General features: G+C 57.1%; 1 protein-coding gene across 11 annotated transcripts in view; it reads left to right on the top strand.

Annotated features, from left to right (window-relative positions):
* The window catches only part of DIP2A (disco interacting protein 2 homolog A), a 97244-nt gene that overhangs the window by 66232 nt on the left and 3561 nt on the right, over positions 1-27451 (top strand). For 3 of the 11 annotated variants that reach the window (XM_047717712.1, XM_047717722.1, XM_047717693.1), the window contains 17 exons: positions 1189-1325; positions 1737-1817; positions 2269-2396; positions 4712-4826; positions 10617-10818; positions 11739-11848; positions 11935-12015; positions 14728-14851; positions 19074-19195; positions 19320-19431; positions 20485-20597; positions 21084-21214; positions 21812-21980; positions 22520-22690; positions 24793-24854; positions 25462-25519; positions 27024-27098. In XM_047717712.1, coding sequence (XP_047573668.1) covers positions 1189-1325; positions 1737-1817; positions 2269-2396; positions 4712-4826; positions 10617-10818; positions 11739-11848; positions 11935-12015; positions 14728-14851; positions 19074-19195; positions 19320-19431; positions 20485-20597; positions 21084-21214; positions 21812-21980; positions 22520-22690; positions 24793-24854; positions 25462-25519; positions 27024-27098 — 1991 coding nt within the window. Of the gene's footprint in view, positions 1-1188; positions 1326-1736; positions 1818-2268; positions 2401-4711; positions 4898-10616; positions 10819-11738; positions 11849-11934; positions 12016-14411; positions 14666-14727; positions 14852-19073; positions 19196-19319; positions 19432-20484; positions 20598-21083; positions 21215-21811; positions 21981-22519; positions 22691-23223; positions 24855-25461; positions 25520-27023; positions 27099-27451 lie in introns of those variants that run through there. The other 8 variants (XM_047717703.1, XM_047717729.1, XM_047717739.1 and 5 more) reach the window with 8 other exon arrangements.

The raw sequence follows: 27451 nt of genomic DNA, 5'->3' as shown, positions 1-27451 counted from the left end.
CGGAGAGGGCGACGGAGCGCCTGCCTGTGGTTCCCCTGCAGAGCGCCGCACAGGGAGCCCGTGGCCTGGCGCAGGAGGCCCAGTGACGGCTGGGAGTGGGGACACTCTCTGCTGCCGCCCTCCGGCACCCTCACTGTGGTGGCCTTACAGCTGCTCGGCTTCCTCCTCGCCACGCGGGCCCTTCTGAGATCCGTGGGCAGCTGTCCTGACCCACCTGGTGTGCGTGTGTGCACGCCGTGGTCCCGAGTGCGAGTGTGTGTGTGTGTGTTTGTGCACACGCTCCCCCAGCGTGTGCGAGCGTATGCGTGGGTGTCTGTGCTCACCAGCTCCCCAGGTCGGCTCCTGTTAGTTTGACCCTTGCAGAGCTGACTGACTTGTTGAGGCTGATGGTCTCTTGTGTTTCGCGGAGACCCAGCCTTTCACTGCGTTCGCCCCCCCCACCGTGAGTTAGATCAGGGTCTCTGAGGTAAACACACGCTTGTGGGGGTGTCTGTGCCCACCTTCTTCCTCCTCCAGCAGGGCCTCTGTGGTCTATGGTCTGATTTGTGGGTGAAAGGAAATGGGAATGAGCACCCCTTTGCCCCTTTCTCTCTTGCTAATTACCATCCTTGGGGGAGGGGGCCATGCCCGGGGGACCACAGGCTGCTTAATTCGTTTCCTTTAATGGACCACTGCACGTTGGGTTGGAGGCTGGTTTGGGTGCCTGCTCTGTGGCGTGGGTGGCCCAGAACTGCACTGACCTGACAGGCGGGGTCTCCTGTGCCCAGGCCGGGCAGCAGGCGGGGTTGTTGGTGGGGAGCTGTTTAGTGACAGCTGACCATGGGGTGGCTGGGCTATGGGACGGGCCACACCAAGGCTACAGGGTGCATGGGGCTACGGCCCAGGACAGGTCACCAGCATCGCCCGTGGGTTCGGGGAGGTGACACAAAGAGGGGTCACGGAATCTGTCCCTGAGACAGCGGGTGTCCCATCAGCCTGGGCTTCGTACGTGCAGGATGCGTCGTGAGTTGGTTAGATACCGTGTAGGAAGCAGAAGGACGCACACTGGCTCGAGCGTGTTGTCAGAGCGCTCAGTGCCTGTGATGCTTTGTTTCCGTAACCGCACGTGAAAGCGCAGGTAGATCTTGGTGAATGAGCCCATTCACGTGGAGTTCTCGTCGATGACTCCGAGGGTTTCTCTCTGTTTAGCTGACGTGTGTGTTGTGAAGGTGGAAGGTGCCCCTTATCTCTGCAAGACCGACGAGGTCGGGGAGATATGCGTCAGCTCCAGCGCCACTGGCACTGCATACTACGGACTGCTGGGGATCACTAAGAGCGTCTTTGAGGTTTGTACGTCCCCTGCCCTTCCTGTGCAGGTGAATTCCAGAGCGTCCACGGAGGGCAGCGGTTAGGGTGCAGCGGGTCTCCAGCCCTGATGGGGCCGAGGCTGGCCTGGGAAGCCCGCGCTCCGTGTGCGCCAAGAGTCCGGCGAGTGTCTGCTCCTTAGAGCCAGGTGCTGGGCCCAGGGAGACAAGGGGTCACAGACGAGGGGTCGCAGGAGGAACCCAGACCATGCTGGGTGCAGGAGTCTGAGGAGCATGTCATCTACTGACAGAGCCTCTGGCCTTGGGGCGGCCTGTTCCCCACCAGGGATCCGTGGGTGGCAGCCTCATCTAGGGAAGCCACATCCTGGCCACCTGGCCGGTTGGTCCATTGTCCGTGGAGCACAGCCTAACGTCCCCCCTTTGCTCTGGCAGACCGTCCCGGTCACGGCAGGAGGCACGCCCGTATCTGACAGGCCTTTCACCAGGACAGGGCTGCTGGGCTTCATCGGGCCGGTGAGTGTGTCCTACTGCCAGGACGTGGGCCTCCAGACACGCCCACAGCTCCATGGAGGGGGTGCTGCTGGCATCCAATGCCGATCCAGGGGCCAGGGAAGCTCCCCATGTCCCACAGTCCATAGGACAGCACCCATGACACAGTACTGTCTGCCCAGAATGTCCTTGCTGCTGACCTTGGGAGCCCTGCCCAAGGGCAGGAGCAGTCAGAATCCTCTGCAACTTCACCTTCCCTGTGTCATCCCCACCTAGCCCAGCCCACCAGGATGCAGGATCCTAGCCACCCACCGCCACGTCCCCTTGTCTCCAGCCCAGCCCACCGGGATGCAGGACCCGTCTGCGTGTTCCTTGCTTTCTGTGTGCTGTCCACTGCCTGCAGCAGCTATCAGCTACCTGACCCACAGGGCCTGCCTGCGTGTCCCGAGTCCTGACCCTTTGTCCTTGCTTCCAGGATAACCTGGTCTTTGTTGTGGGCAAGCTGGATGGGCTGATGGTGGTTGGAATTCGTAGACACAATGCCGACGACATCGTGGCCACCGCGCTGGCCGTGGAGCCCATGAAGTTTGTCTACAGAGGCAGGTGATGCGCTGCGGGCCCCTGTGCTGTGGCTTCTAGAACCCTCCTCCTCCACTTGAAGTCTGAGAGTCTGTAGCAGTAGCAGCAAGGTCCAGTGACTCGAGAACACAAAACCTAGGAACTCCTGTTCATCAGAAAACCTTCCCAGGAAAAAGAACGATATTTGCAGCCAGAGCCCATTAGTGTCCTCCCTGCCCACAGGGCTCCTGTGGGTCTTTAAGACGACGGGGCCCAAGGAGCACCTGCCTCAGCATCCTAGAACCTCATACATTCAGACTGGAGCAGCCGAGGGCCGGTTTCTCTGAATCACAAACGTCAATTCTCTTCTCTGCTGAGGGTTAGCGAGACCCGTGGAGGGTCCTGCCTCGCCCCTGCACAGGGCACCTCCTGAGCGATCCCGAGCATGTTAGGCAAACCCTTTCTGAGCCTGGGCAGCTGGGGGGCGGCAGGGGAAGCCGTGTCTGGCTCTGTTCAGCTCCGAGCTCTTTGTCCTGAGGGGAGTAGCCCCTTCTCCTAGCCGGCCCGCTCAGCCGGCTGCATTTTAAAATTTTCTTCTCAAGGGGGTGCTTTTATTACTCAAACCAGGGTGCCTGTGAGCCTGGCCAGGCCCTGCCTCTGAATATTCCTTAGAGAAATCATTTGGGAGTCCTGCCAAGTGGGTGCTACTGGCCCGCTCGTCGGTCAGGATGACCGGAGTGTGGCGTGCCCGCCAAGGAGAAACCAGCAGGTCAGGCCTGTGTGGGTGCCCGAGTGGGGGCCGCCAGGACCTCATGACCTGCCCTCACAGCAGAGTGGGACGCTGTTGGTGTGGATGCCCGGGTGGCCAGCACCGTTTCTGGGGTGGGTTAGGGCGGCCCCCGGGACCTGACGGTACCTGGAGGTGCAGGCTGGTCCTGAGCAGGCAGCTGATGAGGTGACGTCGTCGTGAGCGATGGGGAGGGTGTGGGTGATTGCGTCTGCCGGTGAGCAGGGGGCCTGCCTGTCCCCCCACCACAACCACCTTGACCTAGAGCCACAGCGGCGCCTGGGGGGTCACTCAGTTCAGTGTCTGATTCTTGATTTCAGAGTGCGGCTCCATCTGATCTCAGGGTCATGAGATTGAGCCCTGCCTCGGGCTCTGCACTGGGCACAGAGTCTACTTAAGACGCTCTCTCCCCCTCTGCCCTCTGCCTGTCCCCTGCTTGGGCTCCCACACTTGCTCTCAAAAAAAAAAAAAACCGAGAGAGAAACGGAGCCACAGCCGATAGAGAGTAGAACATCTTGGGAATAGTAGAACGCACATGACACGAGTTCTTTGTCCTTAAACACAAACACAGTGGATGGAATAAGTAGCAGGAAGGACGCAGCGAGACAAGGACGTGATAAGCTGGAGAGTCAGGTTAAGGAAGTCCTCCAGAGGTGGGAGAGAGAAAGTTGCACAAACCGCAGAAGTTGGCATGGAAATAGCAGCCGTGGGGGAGGGCATCTGAGCGGCCGGAGGCTGGGTTTGTGGGACTCGAGAAGGGTCCAGCACTGGGGTCGGGCAGAAGGCATGAAAGTCCCCAGCGCTGGGACCAGCCCAAGAAGGCAGCCGTGCAGTGATGTTTTTAAGTTATTAAACGGAATTTTTAACTTAGATTTTACATTTGTCAAAATCGTTACTTAATCGTGCAGTTGTAATAAAAATATTCTTGGGAATGTAAGTTTCAGAAGTTGTGTTACCAAAAGACACTTCTGAAAACAGCTTCACAGGGGATACTGAGATGCCTTCAAGATGTCTGAAAGCAGGAGAAATTTAGTGCTGGGCGAAGTGTGTGTGCGTGTGCGCACACCCGCTGACAGGAGAACAAGAGAACGCGAGCGTGTCGCGATGGCCCAGAACTGGAGCAGCAGGTGTGCTGGTGTGTGGAGCCTGGGGGGAGACCAGCTTCTGGTCCGACAGGGAAGGAGAGAGGCAAAGGCAGCAAGTGCAGAGAAAGAGGGAAGGTAAACGCGGGGACACCGACATGTTCGCGAGGGACCGACTGAGTCCGGCCAATAGTCCTTCTAGACGGAGAAACGTACTCCGTGCATTAACGTTATAATTAAGGAAAGTTTTCTTTTAAGATCTGTGTCTGGTGGTTTTGCTTTGCACCAAAGTCATTTTGTTGTAGCGAGTCGGAACTACTTCAGCCGCCCTGCAGGAGACAGGTCGCGTCTCCAGTTCTCAGCTGCGGCCACGGTTAGAGTCTCTTCAGCCTTAGCCTGTCTGCACCCTCCGTTTTGAGGGAGAGGAAGGGTCTGCGTCCCATTTGCTGTCCTTTGCGGGTGGTCATGTTGTCCTCGTCCCCCCCCCCCAGGATCGCTGTGTTCTCCGTGACGGTGCTGCACGACGACCGTATCGTCCTGGTGGCCGAGCAGCGGCCCGACGCCTCCGAGGAGGACAGCTTCCAGTGGATGAGCCGCGTGCTGCAGGTGGGCCCAGCGGCCGGCCACGGTCTAGGCGCACGTGGTTCCCAGGAATCCGAGGGCGCAGAGCCCGGCCTGTCCAACCCCGTGTCTGGCTCCGGGCCGAGCAGGCTGGGTGTCCGGTCGTCCGACACGGGATCTCAGCTTGACCTCCTGAGAGTCTCAGGCTTCCTGCCCCCGCGCCGCCTCCCCCTTGCCCCGTGCTGCCTCCCCCCGCCCACCCCCCGCCCTGTGCTGCCTCCCCCTGGCGCTGCCTCACCCAGCAGGCGCCAAAGAAACCCGGGCTTGGCGAGGGTGACGGACAGCACTGGGAAGCTGTAATTCCTACAGGGAATGCATAGAACAGCAGCCCCATACCTGCCCTGCCAATTGGTCTGAGATCAGTTGAGACTATTAACGTAGGTTCAGACCAGGCCATGGCCCCGGGAGCCTGGGAGCACTGCGCTTACACGCCACCACCCGGGTGGTGGTTTCCTGCGTCCTGTTACGAAAATGTCAAAGCGTCACGCAGAAAGTCCCTAATACCCACCTTTAGGTCCTGCAGTGGCCAACACGTCCTCACCCTTGCCCATCGCACATCTGTCTCCGTGCACTCCTCAGGGCGCGCTATGTGGCCCTCATTTCCTTAAACACCGAACAAGAGTCCTGCGTACTACTCTGGGGGAAGGGAGTAAAATTCACGTTTGGTGAAGCGCGCACGCCTTACGGGGACCGTCCAGTGGGGTGGGGGTTTTCGGTTGACTCGACGGGATGCAATTTCTATGTCCAGTGAGCCCATCTGTGGGTGCGGGCAGTGAGCGTCGACAGCCGTACACCCCAGGTGGCCAGCGCATCGCGATAACAAGGACACAGAGCGTTTCCGTCGTGCCAGCAGATTCTCCCGTGGCCCCACCTCTGCCGTGCTGCCCAGCCCGAGAGCCCCCGGTTGGCTGCGTGTCCGCATGCGTGAGCAGCATGGCGTGTCTCCCTTTCTGCCGTAGACAGTCTCGGGAAAGGGACTCACACGGTGTTTGCCTCCTGTCTTGCTTCCTTCCCTTCCTGTGGCTTTGGGACTGCTCGTGTCGTCGTGTGGGGGCTGGGCCTTCCTCTCCATGCCTGGTGGTGTTTCTTCGCTTACCTGTTCACATCCTGATGGACGCGTGGGTTGCCCTTTCTGCCTGATGAACAAAGTTGCCGTGGGCAGTGGCGTACAGACCTTGGGGTGCGTTTCCTCTAGTGTCCCGCCATCAGGCCAGTTGTATGGGGGGTCCCGAAGCTGGCAGAGACGGGCGTGGAGCTGTCCACGCGTCGGGAGACCCGGCGACCGAGCCTCGGAGGGTGTTCCCCACTCGTGTCTCCCAACGCAGACTTTCAGTAGAATTTGTGGTGGGTTGTTATGGAATAGCTCTAATGCAACAAACAAAAACAAGAATGTGATTGACGTGGGGGACAGAGGCAGAAGGGAATGGAGATCAAGTTAAACGTCCTCGTGACCTGCGGCCTGTGCTTGAGGCGGCAGAGGGTCACCTTCCTCCGGGAAGCTCCCTGATGTCTTGACGTTGAGGCCGTGCTGCAGGGAGAGACAACCCTAACTTGACCCAGTCCTGTAGGCTCCTTCAGCAGGTCAGAGTCCTTTTGGACACCTCCTTCGTCTTCACCTCCCCAGCGTGAAAGTGTATCATCAGCCACCCCGCACAGTCCCAGGGCAGCAGCCCCCTCTGCCCACGGGGTCCCGTCCCCACAGCTTTCATAAAACCACCGTTTTGCGCCAAAGACGCCTCAAGAATTCTTTCTTGACCGTTGGCTCTAGACCTCACCAATCCCGCCAGCATTCAAAAGTGACATCATAATAACCCACATTCCTATCACCCTGCTTGGCAGATACCAGTCCGGGTCCTGACCGTGTCCTCACATGGCCTCCCCCCTTCTCCCGCAGGAGTGTTTTGAAGTAGTGCCAGACATCACATTTTACCTGTAAAGATTTTACTGTTTCTTTAAGCAAGGAATAACCGTTACCACATCTCTAATGTTAGTAATTTTCTTATTTTTTTAAAATTGAGATGATTGACGTATAACCCTAATCTCAGGTGTACAGTGTAATTTGTACGCTCTGTGACGTGATCCCCACAGTAGGTCTGGCAGATGTCGATCACCATGTATAACCACAAATGTTCTTGTGACGAGGACTTTTAGGATCTACCGTCTTAGCCGCTCCCGCGTGTCCAGTACAGCTTTGTCTCTGGTCACCAAGCGCCGCACCCCCAGACTCTGTTCTGTGACCGGAGGCTCGTGGCCTCTGACCCTCCCTCCCGTTCTGCCCACGCCCACCCCACCTCTGGCGCCTCCGCTCTGTATCCATCAGCTCGGTTAGCGTCGCCCGGGGCAGTGACGTCACGGGGGGGCGTGTTTCTCTCCGACTTATTCCGCTTCTCCCCTCGGGGTGTGTCCACGTTGTCACGAATGGCTTGTTCTTCTTCGTGGCTGAGGAATGTTCGGTCGTGTGCGCCGCATCCTCTCGGTCCGACCGTCAGTCCGCGATGCACGGGCTGCTTCTGTGTCTTGGCTCTTGTAGATGGTGCTGCGATAGGCGTAGGGACGCCTTGATCTCTTTGAGTTAGTGCTTCTGGGAAAACACTGGCAGTGCGGTTGCTGGGTCTAGGGCAGCTCTGTTGTTAGTCTGTGAGGACCCTCCACGCCGTCCTCCAGAGCGGCTGCCCAGGCTTGCATTCCCAGCAGCAGTGCACGGGGCTCCCCTTTCTCCGCACCCTGACCAGCACCTGTCGTTTCTCGTGTTGTTGATTTTAGCTGTTCTGACAGGTGTGAGGTGGGATCTCACTTTTTAAAATTTTCATTTTGCAGATAACTGATGATGTCGGGCACCTTTTCACGTACCCGTTGAGCATGTGTATGTCTTCTTCGGGAAAATGCCCATTTAGATCCTCTGCGCATTTTTTAGTTGGATTGTTTGTTTTTGCCGTTGAGTTGTGTGGGTTCTTTATATATTTGGGGTATTAACCCCTTATCAGATACATGACTTGCAGCTGTCTTCTCTGATTCAGAAGGTCGTCTTTTCATTTTGCTGATGGCTTCCTCTGCCGTGCGGAAGCCTTTTTGTTTGATGTCGTCCCACTTGCTCATGTTTGCTTTCATTACCTTTGCCTTCGGTGTCAGAGCCATAAAATCACCAACAAGACCTGTGTGGGGGAGCTTGCCACCTATGTCTTCTTCTTGGAGTTTCGTGGTTTCAGGTCTCACGTTCAAGTCTTTAACCAATTTTGATTTTATTTTCGTGGGTGGTGTGAGAAGGTGGTCCCGTTTCGTTCTCCTGTCCAGTCCCCCAGACCACCCCTTCCTCGTGGTGCGTTCTTCCCCCTTTGTCACACACTGATCGATCCTCTGTGTTGGGCTTATTTCTGGGTTCTCTCGTATTCCGTGGCACTGTGCTGTTTTGGTGACTAAAGCTTCGTGACGTAATTCAAAATCATGAACGCCTCCAGCTCTGTTCCTCAGGTTTGCTTCAGGTGCTTCGGGTCTTTTCGTGATTCTGTACACATTTTAGGAGGATTTGTTTTAGTTTTTTGAAAAATGCCATTGGACGGGTGCCTGGGTGGCTCAGTGGGTTAAGCCGCTGCCTTCGGCTCAGGTCATGATCTCAGGGTCCTGGGATCGAGCCCCGCATCGGGCTCTCTGCTCAGCGGGGAGCCTGCTTCCTCCTCTCTCTCTCTGCCTGCCTCTCTGCCTGCTTGTGATCTGTCTCTGTCAAATAAATAAATAAAATCTTTAAAAAAATGCCATTGGAATCACGGATTGCACTGAATCTGTAGATTACTTTGGGTTGAATGGACATTTTAAAAACGTTAATTCTTCCAGTCCATGAGCATGGAATGTCTATTTCTTTGTGTCTTCGATCTCTCTCATCGGTGTCATAGTTTTTAGTGTGTAGGTTTTTTACCTCCTTGGTTAAATCTATTTTATTTTATTATCTTGGTGCATTTGTAAATGGAATGGTTTTCTCGATTTTTCCTGCTGATTCATTAGACTAGTATTCAGAGACACAGCAGATATTTCCTGTGGTTTTACTGAACGTATTTATCAGTTCTAACAGTTTCTGGTGGAGTCTTAAGGGTTTTCTGTAGGTGACATCATGTCATCTATAGTGATGGTTTTACTTCTTCCTTTCCAATTTGGATGCCTCTTATTTCTTTTTTCTTGCCTTATTGCTGTGTCTGGGTCCTCCAGTTGCATGTTGAATAGCAGTGGTGAGAGTGGGTGTCCCTGTCTTATCCCTGATCTTAGGGGGCGAGTTCTCAGCTTTTACCATTGAGAATGGTGTTGGCTGTGTTTGTCAAATACCATCTTTCTTACATGGAGGTACGTTACCTCTGTTCCTGCTATGTTCAGAGTTTTGATCCTAACGGTAACTTCTTGTTGTAATTAATATCTAGTCACTATTCAGACTTACCCGATTATCTAATGTTTAGTTTGTTGGTTAGATTCAGGATCAAAATGAGGTTAAAAAAAAAAATTGTACTTGGTGGGGACAAGTTCTTTAAGTCTTCTTTAATCTAGAGATTCTTCCTCTGTCGTAGATTTCTGGTGGTTACTTTGTGGACAAAAACGAGTTGTCCAGTTCGCTGCTTTAGCCTGAACTCTGATGGCCCCAGGTCGTCGTTCGATATAGCTGTCTGTCCCCTGCAGTCCCCCTGCACATTGTCGTTGGATCAGAGTCAGGCACGGTTTTCTGGCAGAAATCCTCCGGGAGGGTAGCGTATGCATCCGGCTGCCTCTGTGCTGTTCTCTGCTCTGGGGACTTCAGAGCCTAGCTACCGTGATGGGAAAAGCTGACCGGATCAGCCCAGCAGAGACGAGGAAGCCCAGCTGCTTGGGAGGAGGCAGTGTGTTTCGTACCCGAGACCTGTCACGGCTGGGACGCTAGGGGCTCTGCTACTTCCTAGGGGAGATGGAATTGGGGACCACCATCTGGGCACTCGATGTCACCGGCCTCTTCACAGTTTCTGGGCTGTCTTCAGTGCACAGAGTAGGGAGTGATGTCTGTCTGTAGGAGCACCTGCGTCCTGGGTTTGTGCTGCTGGGTCCAGCTCCAGTTCGAGAGCACAGAATTTTCCCTTAACTCACCGGCCTCCTTTCTCCCACACTGACAAATTGTGACCAACAGCTCATGAATCCCTCATCGGCTTTAGGCCAAGCTGCGCACCGCAGTCTCGACACTACCTCTAAAACGTGAGATTTCTGAGGGCAGCTTAACTATTTTTTTGCCCCTAGGGCCTGTCTCATTAGGGGTGACTAATCAAATTACCGCATTTAAAGCCACTTTAAATAGATTCTCTCCCTGGGGCTTTTCCAGCAACCTACTTCCAGTTCAGCTGAGTTCATTTCCTTATTTCACTTTCAACTGTTCAGAAATGCTTTTTAACATTTCAAGTTTTTTCGTTGTAAAATACATAAATGCCTCCAAAGTAAAATCTGAGCACAGGGTAAATTCGGAGAAGTCCAGTTTCTGCCCCACAGCTCCACGGGCTCGTCTGACTTTCCTTTCCGAAAAGACGTGCTTTCGGGTTTACGAGTTTGTGCACAGACACACAGGAGGCGTGTGTGTCCGATGACAGAAACGGACGCATGTCCTTCCGTGTTTTCTTGTCGAACAGAGTGTCTCCACGACCTTCAGAGCTGTGTGACTCCCCGGTGCAGCCTCCCAGCCCCCGTAGCCGTGAGCGGCTCAGCCCGGGCTCGCCCGCGGCCAGGTGGTGTGTTGGGTCTCACGCGCTGTCCCTCTGAGCTGGTGGTGTTCCCTTCCAGGCCATCGACAGCATCCACCAGGTCGGCGTGTACTGTCTGGCACTGGTTCCTGCCAACACCCTGCCCAAGGCTCCTCTCGGAGGGATTCACATTTCTGAAACCAAGCAGCGCTTCCTGGAGGGGCTGCTGCACCCCTGCAGTGTACTCATGTGCCCTCACACCTGTGTCACCAACCTTCCCAAACCTCGCCAAAAACAACCAGGTCAGTGCTAGCTAACCGTAGCCGTCCGTCCAGTCTCAGCACTGGTGGCAGCCGCGCTCGTGGTTAAGTGTGCCGGCCTCGTGGCGCCTGCCTCTCCGGGGCTGGGGTAGGGCCAGACCTGCAGGGGGCGGTCCCCATCTCCTGCCTCCCGGGAACCAAGCCGCAGGCGAGGAAGCTTGACCATGTCACCTCTGTGCTGGGACCCATCCCAGTGACTGAATGCAGGCGTCTGAGGCTTGGAAGGCGACGGGGTGGCTCTCAGGGCGTAGAGGTGCGGCCCAAGGGCAGACGTGGAGCTTGGGAGGCAGAGCAACCGCACAGTGCTGGGGCTGGGGTTGGGGGCCGGGGCTGGGGGCCTGCCCTCTACGCTGCACCCTGGGGCCTGCGCACGCCCCCTCCCTGCCCCCTGACAGCCCAGGACGGCTGGCATTTCAGGGGCCTCCGCAGATGGTTCCTCTCCCTTCCCTGATCTCACGCACTGAAAAACTAATCTTAAAGACTGGTTTGACAGTTATTTTTGTTCTTTGGTTTTGTGAATCTTTAGTAAATGCTAATTTTTTTTTCACTGAATGTTGAACCTTTAATCATCATTAAATAAAATACGTTTTCTCAGGAAGATAGACCTTCCCGTTTGGTGTGAAGATGCAGGAAGAGAAGGCGGTTGAGCGCGCGGCTGAGGCTGAGGCCCAGTCCCACCCCCAGGGACACGCTGGGGGGCGAGTTTCTCAGCCTGGGGTTCCCTGTGTTGGAGGCAGGGATTCTCTTTGTCGCTCACCATGACCCTTACAGCTGGTTTCCTGAGCTCAGCACCTTAATGGAGAGTGAAACGCCTCCTTCCGACAAAGTATTGTGGCAGGAGGGTCCCAGGCCGGTCCTGTCCCCGAGCCACCACCTGCTCACTCAGAAACCCCGTTTTCCAGAGGTGGGGCCGGCCTCCATGATCGTGGGGAACCTGGTTGCTGGTAAGAGGATCGCACAGGCCTCAGGGAGGGAGCTGGCTCACCTGGAGGACAGCGACCAGGCCAGAAAGGTAATAGCCGGTGGCCGGGGTGCGAGGAGGGCGTGAGGAGGGCACCCCTTGGCGAGGCTGCCGGCTGAGTGGGCCTGTCTGCGCAGTTCCTGTTCCTGCCCGACGTGCTGCAGTGGCGAGCGCACACCACTCCTGACCACCCCCTGTTCCTGCTGCTCAACGCCAAGGTGAGGCCGGTTCCCTGCTCTGCCCCCAACGTCCCTGCCCAGAGTGCGCCCCCCGCCACCCCCACCCCCCGCCACCCTCCCCACCCATGCTTCCTGGCGGGGGACTCCGCGTCTCCTCATTCAGGCAGTGACGTCGCTGTGTTTAACGGAAAATTCCCGGTTAGGGACAGTATGCTCATAAAGACTTCTCGGTGAGCGGAAGAAAACGTTTCTTTTGTAAAAATTAGGAATCTAGACTTTTCCATGTACAGCTTTAACATGACAGGCGCTGTTCACTGCCCTGGTCCTAGTATAGGTTCAGAAATTCACTTCCATGGTTTTGACTGCCTTTTAGTGTGGTCTCTCCGCCCCGGGAGTTCTTAGGGTAGAAAGGAGGTGCTGTGAACCTCGCGTCCGACTCTGGGCCAGCGGACAGGATGTGGAAACAGGACAAGTTACAGAACCGTGGACGTCCTGTCTCCGACACATGGCGCGCAGGCTGGGAGGACGGTTGTGCTCAGACGCGGTGCAGGGCAGGTCACTGTGGGCGCGGGAGACGCCAGTCTAGCTCTTCCTTCCGCTCATCACTGCCCACTCGTTCTTCATTCAGAAAACACTTACTGATGCCTCTTAGGTTTTGGGCGTTAAGAGAAAAAGTGTCCTGCCCTCGAGACGTTTGAAGTGCGTTTTCTCTGCTGGAAAACTGGTCCATAGGAGACGTTACATTCTCTGTTCACTGTGTACCCGCAGATGTAGAACAGTGTTCAGAAAACGTTTGTTTTATCATTGATTGAGTTCTAAAGCATGGAGATAGCCAGGAATTCCCAAGTGGCCAAGGTAAAATGAGCTCATGAGCTCATGATGGGAACCTGAAGAAGAGAATAGCAGGGCCATGGCCCCGAGGGCAGGGGGCTCAGAGCTGCAAGGCCTGCTGCTGGCTGTTACCCCGAGCCCCGAGAGTGTGGCCAGAAGCCGGCGTGGGACTGCTCTGTAGGCGCGTGATGGGGTTTGTGGTTCTGGGTGGCTCCTGTGGGCTGCAGGAGGGTGAGTGTGGGGTGGCAGCTCAGTGAGGAGGGGCCCCGGGGTGAGGGCTGTGGGGAGGTGCTCGCTAGACATGTGTGGAGAGGTGGATGGTCTCCGAAGCCAAGAAAGAGCTCAGGAGGGGCCTGTGGAAGACGGGCTTGGCCTTTTCCAAATCCGTTCCCGATTTTCCTCTAAGTCACTGGTAAAACTTTACATTTCTTGTGGTTAGCCTTCTTTGGTTTTGAAATGCCCTTGGGTCCCTGAGGATGTGCTGGCCTCTGCCCTAGGAGGAGGCCTGTGGCCATGTAGACGGCTGTCCAGGGGGACTGGCAGGCTCTGCCTGGAGCTGACCTTCTGCCCCTCAGCTGGGCTCAGGAGAAGCAAGCCCAGCTCCCTTGCACGAAGCCTGGAGGGCTTCTGTGCTTGGCTCTGTGGACCTCGCCTTGGCCTTTGGAGTGGAGAAGGGAGGGGTTCTGGTCGAGGCTGGGGTGTTCTGGGGCAGTATGTGCAGACCGAGCTGCCCTTTTAATTTCCTTAAGAAGGACTCATGGGTGAGAGCTCGGAGGTCCGCCCGACTCCGTGAGCCCAGAGAAGGAGGCCTTTGGTGGGAACTGGTCTGCAGGCCCGAGGTCCTTGGCAGACATGGGAGGCGAGCGAGCCAGCCCCTGCTGCCCGCGCCGCCATGTGTCTGCACAGGAGCCCCGAGAGGGCTGGCCCGTGGCCTGGGGGAGGGGAGGGTTAACCGTGCTTGACCCGTAGCTCACCGGTGTGCGGTGTGCGTCTCCTTCTGGTGCCGTGTGCTGTGTGTTTCTGTTCAGGATAATGGTTGTTTCTGGGGAAGGAGGATGAATGAAGGGTGGTGTGCAGGGTGGTGGTGATTTGTTTTAGAAAACAGGTTTAGACATTATGTGGCAAAATATTATTAGGGAAGGAGAACCTAGATATTTATTACATTATTCTTTATAATTAAGTTTAGTTGATTAATTTAACAAAATTTTTTAGACAGAGTGAGTGAGTGCACATGAGCGCCTTGGGGAGGGGCAGAGGGAGAGCCAGCACCTTAAGCAGGTGTCATGCCCAGTGTGGAGCCCAACATGGAGCTCGATCTCACAACCCTGAGATCGTGACCCGGGCTGAAATCTAGAGTCAGACACTCAACCAGCTGAGCCAACGGGGCTCCCTCAAGAGTTTTCTTTTCTTTTTTTTTTTTTTTTAAGATTTTATTTATTTATTTATTTGACAAACAGAGATCACAAGTAGGCAGAGAGGCAGGCAGAGAGAGAGGAGGAAGCAGGCTCCCTGCTGAGCAGAGAGCCCGATGCGGGGCTCGATCCCAGGACCCTGAGATCATGACCGGAGCCGAAGGCAGCGGCTTAACCCACTGAGCCACCCAGGCGCCCCCCTCAAGAGTTTTCTTAAATGGCTGTGCCCCTGACCGTCCTGGACAAGCAGTGTGCCCCCCGCTCCAGGCTCTCAGGACACGGTGCATGACTTGTCCCTTCCCTGCTGGAGAAACAGCTCGCCTTTGGCTATTCTCCCTGAGATACAGATGACTAGGAAAGACAGCAGGGGTGTGTCTAGGCCCGGCACGGGCCACGGGCCCCGACCACAGGCTTAGCAGGTGCAGGGCAGGAGCAGCGTGTGCACGGGGGCCCGAGGAGCAGATCCCGGCCCCCCAGCCCCACGCCGACACAGGGACCACTCTCCTAGGGGACCGTCACCAGCACTGCAACCTGTGTCCAGCTGCACAAAAGGGCAGAGAGAGTGGCTGCCGCCCTGACGGAGAAGGCAAGACTGAACACTGGGGACCACGTGGCTTTGGTCTACCCACCAGGTAAGCACACGGAGACCTTCCTCGGCTCTGCGCCGGTGGGCACACGCTGTTATTGTAAAGCAGACCCCCTGGAACCGCCTGCCAGGTCAGGGGACTGATGTGGACCGCGCGCCCCAGGTGTCCCCAGCACAACGCCCTCCACTCTCTCCAGAGCAGCCTCTGCCCCTGGCCTCCGTTGTCTCTTCTGCCCGGTGGGGCACCCTGCACATCGGGTTAGTCTGCCAATTTTCTTGAACTTTGATAGGTTTTTAGAGTCTTGATCCTCAGGCTCTCTGTCTCCCTCTGTTTATAATGTTTCGGCTGAAGGCCCGGTCTGCCTCTGCAGAGGCCCCCAGGCGAGAGGCCCCCCAGCCGCACGCGCAGGCGGCTCCCGTCTTTCCTGCAGGTTGGCGGTGAGGCCCTGGCTCTGAGTCATACTCGGGTTTTGTGCCTTTGCCGACTCCACGCAGTGCTGAATGTCTTCGTCAGGGACCATGTCAGCTTGTGTCTCCTCTTGTGGTGTTAGTAGCCGCTGGCTGATGCTTCCGACTTCATTCGTGAACCTTTGGCGTCACAAAACAGTGATGGTCTCATTCCGTCAATTCTTATTCTCATTTACTGGCCGTGAAATGACACACAGAGACTCCCTTCATCTAGCATTCGGCACCCCGTGGTGGAATTCATGGTCTGATTCTTTCCTTCTGTCCGTCCTGTGTATTCCTGTCACGCTCCGAAGCCGACTGGTCAGTGGGTCTGGAAATGCGTACATCGTTGTGAACTCACGACTGAAATGAATTTGTCGGGTTTCAGCCCTTTGCAGTTAGTTTCTTTGTCAGAGCTCAGGTCGCCAGCAGGAGCCCCTTCCGGCTGGTTCATGGCGACCACAGTCGTCCCCAGAACAAAACCTGGGCGTGAGGGATGCTCATTTCTTCGGGCTGGCCGCTGTGTGTTGGCTTTGCCGCGAGCAGAGCTGGGAATTACAGATAAGCACAACGTGTCTCTTGGAGGGGCAGCCCCTTCTGAGTTCACACTCTTACATCCCCTTCACATTCAGGATGAGCCCCTCCTACCGCTTTCCATACCAGGAAAAGCTCCCTGGTTTTCCTTACCTGGTTCCATAACGGGAAGCTCCCGTTTTCCGTACCAGGGACCGTGCTTCTTCAGAGCAGGGAGAGAGCAGAACTCAGACATGCCGCAGTCACGCAGCTGCTTAAACCTGCCTCACACGCAGCACTCCCAGGACAACAGCACAAGTGCTGTCACCACCGAATGAGGTGGGGACAGGTCGCCATGTGCGCATGTGCTTCCCGCCTTCCCCTCGTTGCTGCCCTGTGTTTGCTGTCGGAGGACAGTCCACGCCCTTACAAACCCAGCCTCTAGGTTTCTTATTTGGTTTCCAAAAGGGCTTCGATAGCTGAAGGAGACTCACAGGACCCTGGAGGCCCGGCTCTTGTCAAGTCAGAGTTGTTTCTCCCTGTAGCGTGGCATCCGCATTAAGACTGGGAGTTTCCCAGAGGAATGTTACACTCTGCCCGCCTCAAGTACAGGTCAACAGTTACAAGGACATTTAATTTTACCTACATTTTAAAAAAAAGATTTTATTTATTTATTTATTTGACAGACAGAGATCACAAGCAGGCAGAGAGGCAGGCAGAATGAGAGGGGGAAGCAGGCTCCCCGCCGAGCAGAGAGCCCGATGGGGGATCGATCCCAGGACCCTGAGATCATGACCTGAGCCGAAGGCAGAGGCTTAACCCACTGAGCCTTCAGGCGCCCCAGATTTTATCTACATTTCCTTCTGCTTCTGATGAATTTCTAGAACATAGGTGAGGTCCGGTGGGGTGAGGTCCGGAGCCGATGACCAAGAAAGAATTCTTGAGACATCTTTGGTGCAAACGGTGGTTTATTAGCGCACAGGGACAGGAAGAGCTGCTGCCCTGGGCCGTGAGGGTGGCGGGTTATGTACATGGGGGTGGGGGAAGTAAGGAAACGGGAGGTTTCAATAGACTTTCATATGCTAAAGAGAACCTACAAGATGCCAGATGCCAGAGGCCTGGCCATTGCCCCATTAGTTTTGCCCTTTTTAGCAAGCTATTAAGATAGTTGGGAGATTCCTAAAGAACGTCACTTACGTCCCACCCAGAGTGGGGATGCCCATTGGTCGGGGCCAGGGTGTGGTTTCAAGGTGTCAGCCTTTTGCTTTGTCCTCAGCCAGCCTTCTGTTCCTTGTCACTTCTGTTCCCCACATCACCTGGGCTGTGACTGCAGTCCCCACTCTTCAGCTAACCCTGGGTTCCAGGAGTAAGGCAAGTGGCCATGGAGCTGTGCTGCCCTGGCCCTGAGCTGGCTGCACGGGCTGCAGTGGGGCCCTGCCCCTGGGCTCAGGGCGGGGCTGAAGGCCCAGGGGGGGCGCCCCTGAGGGAAGGCTTCACCACAGGAAAGTGGAAGGAGAGACAGGCTTGGTGACAGAGAATCCCATGGGGGACGAGGGGAGGACCCTGCTGCTCTCCTCTGCCCAGGAGTATGTCTGACGCCATTCAGAAGGGAGTGCCCACTGGGGATCTGAATTTACCTCTGAAAACCTGCCCGCAGGTGGAGAGTGCTCGCCAGAGGCAGAGCTGGGGTCCCCAGGAGGAGGGCCCCCCTTGCTTTGCACTCCCCACAGGCGTGTTGTGTATTTCTTGGGAGTGAAGTGGGGGTCCGGGATTTCTTCCAGTTTCCAGAGGGGTGTTAGAGCCAGGGGACTAAGAACCTTGCTGCCTGGAAGCGGCAGACGGATGCATTCCTCCCACCTGTGCACCTGGAAACAGTTGCCTTCAGGGAGCAGCGTGGATTTTGGGAGCTCCTGGGCCGCGACCGTGCTGGGCGTGGGAACACTCATGCGTGCCCCAGCCTGCTGGGTGTGCTCAGGCCCTGCTGCGACTGCCCAGCTGCCCTGGCCTCAGTGTCCGTTATTACCACTGAGAGACCCCGGCTAAACCCCCCGCCAGGTTAAGTGGGACATAGTTGTTTTGACCCTGGAATGGAAATAGCCTGAGGCTGGTGTCTTGTAGCCCGAGGATGCCAGGTGGGGGCCCTGTGTGCTCGGGGGGGCCTCTAGGGTGGTGAGGTGAGCGTGTCAAGCTGGACGAGTTCCAGATGTGAGTATGGGTTTTAAGTGCCATATAATCCCCCTCAATCTTAAATAGGAGGAGTTTTAAACATTTAGAAACTCGCAGGAACATTTTGGTGGTCCTGTGTTATGAAGTGCAGCGGAAAGTGAGGTGGGATGCCCCGGCCTGGGCACAGACGTGCAGGGAGCAGGTGCAGGCTTCGTGTGTCCCGCTCTCCGAGGGGCCAGACCCTGCTGCGTCCTCCGTGTCACCTCCTGCTCCATTCCTTCTCCTTGGTGGGCGGACCACTCCCCTTCCCGTGTTCCCCTCCTTTTCGGAGCCGGGCAGCCTGTCCCTCAAAGGGGTTCTGACTTTGGAACTTCCTCCTTGCGCACCTGCCCCACCCTTGGCTGCACAGGAACGGCAGCAGGCCTAGTGCCTCCCCTGGGCTGCGGCCTCCCGCCCTCGCCCTCTGTGCCCTCCCCTATGGCACAGGCACATCCTCTTCCTCCTCTGCAGCCTTTCAGGAGAGTCTCTGTGCCTCCCTCGTGGCACTGAGTTGTGCAGATACGGATGCGGCCGGTCTGGGCACCGAGAGGAGTCCTGCAGGACCAGCCCGGGCCGGAATCGGCTGCGGGCTGGCGGGGCGAGAATAGGGTCTGGGGAAGGTGCGGACCGAGTGTTTGGGAGACTCAGGAAGGGAGGGAGAGTTTTGTTTGTCTGGGGTGTGGGGTTTATTGAGGGTGGTGGTTTGGTGTGCGTGTCCTCTTAGTTTAGGTGATACTCCCTGGGGCCGGGGGATGTCGGCCCAGAGCTGTCTCCAGAGCTGGGGTCCCGAATATGCATTCTTACCTGGTACAGTCGTTCTTAGGTGTTGCCTGTGCTAAAGAAATCATTAACTTCTCGTCCCTTACACGGAGAACACACACCGTTTGCATGTGTAAAGTGGGGGTGCAGGTCCCAGCAGAACAGAAGCAGAAAAAGGAGGCAACAGCAGATTTGTGTGAGTCTGTCCGTCTCCCTGTCTCAGTACCGGTGAGGTTTGGTTAGTGGCTTTTCCAGGTAGCGCTGGACTGAGACCCTCTCGTCTCTGTGGCCGTCCGGGTCATGTTGTGCCCACACTGACCCCCTCTGACCGCATGTCTCCGCAGGGGTGGACCTCATTGCTGCCTTCTACGGCTGTCTGTACTGTGGCTGCGTGCCCGTCACGGTGCGGCCCCCGCACCCCCAGAACCTTGCCACCACGCTGCCCACCGTCAAGATGATCGTGGAGGTATGTGTGTGTTGTGCACCGGCCGGCAGGCTTGACAGGGGCGGAGCCTTGTGCGGTGACCGTGTCCTCTCTCCCAGGCCCTGCGGGACGTCCCGCTCATGCCTCCAACCCCTGTGCTCCGTAGGTCAGCAAGTCCGCTTGCGTCCTCACCACACAGGCCATCATGCGGCTGCTCAAGTCCAAAGACGCGGCGGCTGCCGTGGACGTCAGGACCTGGCCGACCATTCTGGACACAGGTGCGGGTCCTCGGCGCTGTAAGGGTGGGTGCTGGTCCCCAGGACGCACCACCTTAACTTTCTTTGTGGTGCGGATTGTACCCTTGCCACCAGCAATACCAGTTGTGTGAAAGCATCTGGAATAGATGGTGAAGGGGGCTCGCCTCCGGGCCTCCCTCGTGGTGGGACCCTCACCCCGCGGGGGCAGAAGTCCTTGTCGGAAGCCGGTGTGCCCATAGACCGTCCCTCCCCGTGCTGCTGCTTGTGGCCGGGCAGCAGTCCGTCCCGCGGCACACACCTCTATCCCTTGTCCCTGTCCCTGGTGAAGGCTGCTGGGCCCCAGGACATGCCTGTGGGCCAACCAGGAAGGGCTGCAGAGCCGTGGACCGCTGTGCCTCGAGCCATGAGGTCAGCCTAGGGCTGAGACGCCGCAGACCAGAACACCCCGCAGGCTCTGTCGGTGAGCTACACTGCACAGCCATGGGGTGTCAGCCAGTAAGCAGGCCGGCGTCCCTCCTCGCCCTCGCACCTGGCCGGCCCCTGCCCTTGGGCTCTAGGGCAAGTGGGCAGGGACTGTGTTGTCTGTCATTACTGGCAAACCGCCAGGCCTGGGGAGCTGGCCCAGGACAGCTGGTGTGGGGCCCGGGTGGGCTCGGGCGCAGACTGGCTCCGGAGAGTCTCGTGGCCTCGCTGGTTTGCTGCAGTGTTGGCTCCAGCCCTGGCCTCTCTGGAGTCCACCCCGTGGTCGTACAGGAAGCAGGGAGAGGCCTGAGAGCCTGCCCCAGCTCTCGCTGTGGCCGGAGTTCTTCCTGGTCTCACTTCGCCCACCGGTAAATGCCCAGTGCCCACTGTCCCTGTCCCCACGCACTCAGAGCAGTCATGCTGGGTCTGCTCCAGGTGACGTTTCCCTGAAGCATAAAATGAGCTTCCCCGTGTACGCACGTGGCCTGCTGTCTCCAGGCCTCCCTTCCGTCCCGCGCCGGCTCTCCCCAGGACTCCCCAGGAACGGATCATGTTTTCTTTCTCCCTTTGAGAGCCTGAAGTAGTGTTAACATTGCTGGGTCTCTGCTTCAACAGATGACATACCAAAAAAGAAGGTGATGAGCATTTTCAGGCCCCCGTCTCCAGACGTGCTCGCGTACTTAGACTTCAGTGTGTCGACTACGGGGATACTAGCAGGTGTGAAGGTGGGTCCTGTGGTCGTGGTCCTATTTGCTTCCGCCTCTGACGGGTGGGGAGAAAGGGTGCTGGGTGCAGGCGTTGGCCGGCCCTCACTCCTATCCACAGCTGGGAGCTGCGGTAGTATTCCCTGAAGTTTGTGTTAAATACCAGTAAATCCCCAGAGTCAGGTTTGCCTGAGAGCCGTGCATATTTTAATGTTTCATGGTAACATCTAAATGAGGATTTGTGACTGGCTTTGGGAGCAGGTGGCTTTGATGAGTCTGTCTCCTCACCAGGATCCAAGCGCTCCAGTCAATTTTTTTTTATCATTCTGAAGTCTGACTTAGGAGGTCTCTTGTGGGCCATTTCCTGCGTATTATCTGGTTTGTATGGGGACTTGAGCCAGCCGTCCTGTAAGGCAGTAACTCTGTCTGGCTGTGTGGTCTGCAGGCCCTGCTGTTCACCTTCTCTCTCCCTCACGCACTGACCAGAACTTCATTGTACTCTCTAAGATGTCGCATGCAGCCACCAGTGCCTTGTGTCGCTCCATAAAGCTGCAGTGTGAGCTGTACCCCTCGAGGCAGATCGCCATCTGCCTCGACCCCTACTGTGGCCTCGGCTTCGCCCTGTGGTGTCTGTGCAGGTGAGTGCCACCGGCGGAGAGCAGGTCAGAGCTGGTGGTGAGCAGGTGCCCCTACAGCTGTGCGTGCCTTCAGGGCTGGAATCACTTGTGTCATTTTTGGAAACTTAACATTCATTTGCTGCCCAGGGAGTCTAAGATGTACACGTGAGGGGTTTGTTTGGGGATGGAAAGGATTGGAGCCCGAGTTTGAAAGTGAGTAGAAGAGTAAAAATACATGTTTTCAGTACATATAAACACTCTCCATTACTAGTAATTGGGAAGAGACTACTTAGTTTTATCAAATACTAGGACGCAGGGACAGATCTTTGGACGTAGAAAGCCAGAGTTTCCAGCTGGCAGGCTCTGTCCCTCACTGTGGCCCTGGATCCTTCCAAAGTGCTTAGAGGGAGACCACATGCCTCTGTCATCCCCTGCTCCCCACAGAATTTTCTCGTGAATCTCCCACTTGACATTAGGGCCAAATTGTGGCCGCTTCTGGCTAGAGAAGAAGTGTTCTCGGAGAAGGAAAGAAGTGGGCGCTCCAGGCACATGTGGTGCAGGCGGACAGGGCATCCGAGGGCTGCGGCTGCTGTCCTCACTGTCCCCGCCCTCTTCCAGCGTCTACTCAGGACACCAGTCCGTCCTGGTGCCCCCGCTGGAGCTGGAGAGCAATGTGTCCCTGTGGCTGTCCGCAGTCAGCCAGTACAAGGCCCGGGTCACCTTCTGCTCCTACTCGGTGATGGAGATGTGCACCAAGGGCCTAGGAGCACAGACGGGCATCCTCAGGGTGAGTGTTGCTTTCCCGTCGGAGTGTCCAAACCAGGGGCCTCTGCTTGCTTCCGGCCCAGACTCCGGGAACCTTCAACAAAGACCCCCAGGGTCATTCAAGCCAACTGTGGAAATGGAGTTGGGCCACACTAGCTCCGTGGCCCTTTGTCCTGGTCCCTCCCTGCTGCGAGCTCCTCCCTGTGCCCCTAGTGGTTCGCCTCTTCCTCTGCACACCCCACACGGCAGAGGAGGGTGTGAGAGCCGGGGGTGCCAGGGTGAGGTGTGGGGCCCCTGCTAGCACACCGTGGGGCGCGGGGCCTGGGGTGGGGCACAGCAGGCCAGGAGTGGGGGCAGAGCTGAGGGCCCCCGTCCAGTGCTGTCATACTTAGAACCCTGGGGACCCAAGACCCAGCCAGGGAGACCCAGGGGAGGAGGAGGCTGGGGTGTGCGGTCTGCCTCCCCATTGCCCTGCTCCTGTTCCTACGCCGGGTGCCCCTGGGGTGTCCCTCCAAGGCTTCCTCAGGTGGCTCAGGACCGTCCCACCCACCCCTCCCGCAGACGAAGGGGGTGAACCTGTCCTGCGTGCGCACCTGCATGGTGGTCGCAGAGGAGCGGCCCAGGATCGCGCTGACGCAGTCCTTCTCCAAGCTGTTCAAGGACCTGGGGCTGCCGGCACGCGCCGTGAGCACCACGTTTGGGTGCAGGGTCAATGTGGCCATCTGCCTCCAGGTAAGGCCTGCGGGGGGCCCCCCGCTGCACCGTCCGTGTGCCGTCCTGCCTCCTGCTCTGTGGTCCCTGCTCGCCCTCTGAGCCTTTGCCATGCACTTCCGTCTGTCGGTCCGGCCTTGGGAGCCAGGAGGGTTTTTCGTAAAAGATGTTCCCGTCTCCTGGGCGATCAGGGGTTCATTGAAAACAGCACATTCTTGAGCAGTGACCACTCACGTCCCTGGAGAAGTCTCTGAGGTGAGCACAGCATGTAGCTGAGTTTTCAAAGCAAGATAAACTCATCATGACGTTTACCGATTTTATTTTATTTATTTTTAAAGATTTTATTTATTTATTTGACAGAGATCACAAGTAGACAGAGAGACAGAGGGGGAAGTAGGCTCCCCGCCGAGCAGGGAGCCCAGTGTGGGGCTCCATCCCAGGACCCTGAGACCATGACCTGAGCCGGAGGCAGAGGCATGAGCCCCCCAGGCGCCCTGACATTTACAAATTTTAAATGGAAACATTAATAAATGTGGTGGTTTGTATTGCCCCAAATTCATCTGTGAAACATTAAGGTATTTTACTTATTAAGAGGAAACACAAAGTTTCGAAACTTGAGCAGTTGGAGGGCTATTGACTGCTGCTTCCGACGACTGGCTGTTTTCTGGAGTTGGTCCTAGTGTCTCCATCTCCCGTCTCTGAGTGCCTGCTGAATGCCTTTCTCACCGACCTGGTAGAGGCAACACAGGGGCCAGAGCATCCCAGGGGCCAGAGCAGGGCCGGGTGCGAAGCCAGAGCCTCTGTGCGGCCGTGGTCCTCGGCGCCCGGCACACCCGTCCTGGGCCAACCTGTCCCCAGCTCAGGGCCGGTTCCACATGCAGAGACCACCCTCCTGTGGTCCTAGCATTTCTGCTGATGTCTCTCCGCCGTGAAGCCTCTGCTGGCCTCTCTGAGCCTCAGGCCCTTGTCGATGGCCAGAGGAGGTAGGCTGGGCGCCGACGGACGTCTCTTGCTGCTGCGGAAGGTGTGCCCCAGCGTCAGGCTGCGGACGCAGGTCCCGGGCCGCGAGTGAGCACCTTGCTCTCCGTGCAGCCCCTACAAGCCTCTGCCCTCCCGACTGGGCACTGGAGGGCATCCGTACTGTTTGTCGGCACGAGGGACGCCACGTAGCATTGCCCGAGTCTTCCTGGGTTGTTCATGTTTGTGCTTTGAGATGCAGTGACGTATTTTGCTTTCTCTTCCCGTGTGTTTCTCACGTGGCCTGTTGCTTTCCGTTTGTTTCCTGTGGCTGTCTCCTCCCTGTCTCCCTCTGCTGGCCTCTTTGCCTCTGTCAGCCCAACAGGCTGGGAAAGCTGGCTGAGCAGGTACGACCTTGACCTCAAACTCAAGGCACCTCTGTGCTTCCCCCAAGAGTTCTTGTGGCCTTCTTGTGAATTCTAGACAAATGCATGTTTCTTTCCTGTCTGACCTGGCTCACAGTAGATGTTATGGACGTACTACAAAAGCTCCTTGGAAACCAAATGTAAGGGCAAAGCTATTTTCTAAAGAATGTGCCAGTCCCAGCGTTGCCCATGGAGGGAGGGCAGTGTTTGGTCTCAAAGAGGACCCTTGTTCTAACCAGGGCAGGCACGGGTCACGCTGTCCGGGAGCTCCAGAGTGATGTTGAGTGCAGCGTTTAACTCAATGCTCCTTATCTACTAAATGGAACCTAACAGCCTTGGCGGGGTCAATGCCAAGGGTCCGATGAGAGGAGAGGAGGGTGACTTCCCAAGAGAGCGTCTGCTCAGCCTTTGGGTCCCATTGGCCGGCGGGAGGGCAGGCCTGACCCGATGGCTTGGTGGCCGTGCCGTCCAAAACCTGTGGTATTTTTACCACAAAGCTGTTAGAACTGACAAGTAAAACTGTAGGGTTTTCCGGACGTTTCCCTCGATGTTGTCAAGCCGGGTAGATGTTTGGATGGAGGCGTCCGTGCCCCGGGCAGGCTCATTGTGGCAGGTAGAGCTGCTGCCGTCCTGGGTTTCCCCGGGCGCCTGGGAGGCGCCGTCACGCACTGTGCCTACGTGGGTAGAGACGCCCTCCCACAAACCCGATGAAGGGAGATCCCTCTGCTGGTCTCCTTCCAGGGCACGGCCGGCCCAGACCCCACCACCGTCTACGTGGACATGAGGGCGCTGCGTCATGACCGGTAAGGGCCTGTCCACACCCGCAGGGGAACTTGTGTGGGCTGCATCGTGAGCTGACCTCCCGGCACCCTGGGTTAGCGGCTGGCTGGCCAGGTCCCCTGGGTTGCCTAGGCCGCCTTCTCATCCCCTTGTGTCGGTGCACGTGAGGCAGCAACCCCGTACCTGTAGGTTCCACCAGTGGAGGGATGATGGCCATTTCCAGACGCCTGACCTGGGTCTTCTTAGGGGTAGAAAACAAGTGAACCAGCCAACGGCAAGCATGTTCTTCCCACGATGCCATTTTAAGACCAGACTTAGTGTTTGTGTCAGTAAACGTACGCTGGGGGCCACGGTGTGTCCCTGGGGGTCTAGGTCCCTCCCAGCAGTGAAGCTGGGTGCTGTTCCGGACCCTCAATCCAGCCACGCTGCCCCTTGAGGGAAACAGTGGTGGAGCTTCCTGGGGGTGCGGCTAGTGGGTCTGGGGAGGCCCCAGGGAAATCCTTGCAATCCTTGCCCTGGGTCACGGCCAGTCAGCAGGGGGGCACTTGTCTAAGGGCGAGGCATGGTCCACAGACCGACCTCTAGACTGATAATCCATTTCTGATGGCCTTTTCCCTTGTTAATTTTCAGGGTACGTTTGGTAGAACGGGGTTCTCCGCACAGTCTGCCATTGACGGAGTCTGGAAAGGTAGTGGAAGCCGGAACTTGGCCCCTGGCGGGTGCTGAGAATTCAACACATCCTAATAGACACAGACTGACCAGGGTCACAGCTGGGCTGATGCAGAGGGCTCGTCTCTTCCTCACCACTCACACGAGGACATCCGAAAGGGAGAGAAGGGCAGAAGCCAGAAGGAGCTCCCACTGTGGGGCTTGAGCCTGCTGGGCCCCTTGGGTCAGGGCCCGATGCCTCCGGGGGAATCTGGAGAACAGGTGTCCTCAGAACCGGGGAAAGTTCGAGGGAAGGAAGAGCACCCTCGTGGCTTTATCCGGCGGTGCAGTGCGGTGTTGGGACGGCCTGGGCGCCAGGAGGTGTCAGGGTCAAAGGCAGGGCTGCCTGCCCAGCATCGTGGCCAGCATCAGATGGTCCCAATGTCAGGACTTCCCACGGCTCCTGCTGCGCATCCGTGCTAGGCCGAGGGCAGAGGGGCAACCCCTCCTGTACCTGTACAATCCCAGAGGCAAGAGATGGAGGTTGGCGCAGGCCACACAGCCTGGAAGGGCCACCCCATCCTGTCCCACACCGTTAGGGTCACAGCAGCTTCTAGGGACAGGGCTGTGGGGGCAGTAACAGGACAAGCCTGTGTGCCTGCAGAGGGTGACCAGGGTCAGGGTCCTGAGGAGGAACAGCCATGGACATGAGGGGCAGAAGGCTCCCCTGGTGCAAAGGTCTTGGGGTGGGAGTGTGGGCCTTGGAGGAGCCAGTGTGGCCGGAGTGAGTGGGGCAGGGAGAGGCGGAAGGATGACCATGGACGACAGAGCCTGCAACTCCATGTTCCTGTGACCCCTTCACCCTTCCTCCCACCTGCCTGGAGGTCCCCACGGCCATCTGTCTTGTATGTGGGGATGTCACCCGAGACAGCACAGGTGGCAGGTGGTCTGAGCGGAGCCCGTGGCCCTGCATGCCTGAGCTGGCCGGCATAGACCTGGACAGGTAGCTCCCAGGCCAGGCTGGGGCTCACAGAGCCAGCAGATGGAGCCTGGCAGTGGGCCCGTGGTGTGTGGACGACACCCCACACTCGTGGGCCCTGAAAGGGCCTGTTGACCTCGTGTGGCCTTAGTGGAAGACCCTAGGTGTGGGAGATGCTATGGAAACTCTCCTTACCCCTCTCTACATCTGAAATAGAGTCCATTCTTAGGAACTGGGATAATTCTACTAAGATTCACAATTGATTTTTTTTTTTTAAGATTTTATTTATTTATTTATTTGACAGAGATCACAAGTAGGCAGAGAGGCAGGCAGAGAGAGAGGAGGAAGCAGGCTCCCCGCTGAGCAGAGAGCCCGATGTGGGGCTCGATCCCAGGACCCTGGGATCATGACCTGAGCCGAAGGCAGAGGCTTTAACCCACTGAGCCACCCAGGCACCCCTCACAATTGATTTTTATCTATTAAAAAGTCTCTTATTTCTCTGAAAAATCAGAGTCTGATTTAGGTTGGCTTCCAACCCTCCTGATCACTCACATTCTCTTTCCAGATCCTCCCTGGGGTGAAAGTCATTATTGCTCACACTGAAACCAAAGGGCCCCTTGGAGACTCACACCTGGGAGAGGTAAGGTGGGAGCCCAGAGCCCCTGTGACCTCAGCATCTGCTCCCTCCCGTCACTCCCCCCAGTCTGTCTCAGAGTCAGGAATTCTTAGGAATCCTCGGCTCAGAGTCAAGAAACCTCGAGTTTTGTGGGCACTGGGAGGCCTGAGGAGCCGCACAGACACTGTGGGTCCCCTTGAGAAGCAGTCTCTGAGGGAGGGGCTGGCTGGGGGCAGACACGGGCTGGGGGGGGGTCCCTCTGTCCTCAGGGTGCAGGCTTTGCGGGCGTCGCTGTGCTGACAGCGTGCTGTGCATGTGAGTGGGTCCTGAGTGACTCCGGGCCAGTGGGACTGTCCCTGGAGGATGGGGGCCCAGGC

The sequence above is a fragment of the Lutra lutra genome, chromosome 1 (assembly GCF_902655055.1).
Source record: "Lutra lutra chromosome 1, mLutLut1.2, whole genome shotgun sequence".
NCBI lineage: Eukaryota > Metazoa > Chordata > Mammalia > Carnivora > Mustelidae > Lutra > Lutra lutra.
Note: the sequence above shows the minus strand (reverse complement) of the source record. Positions and strands in the feature narration are given on the sequence as shown.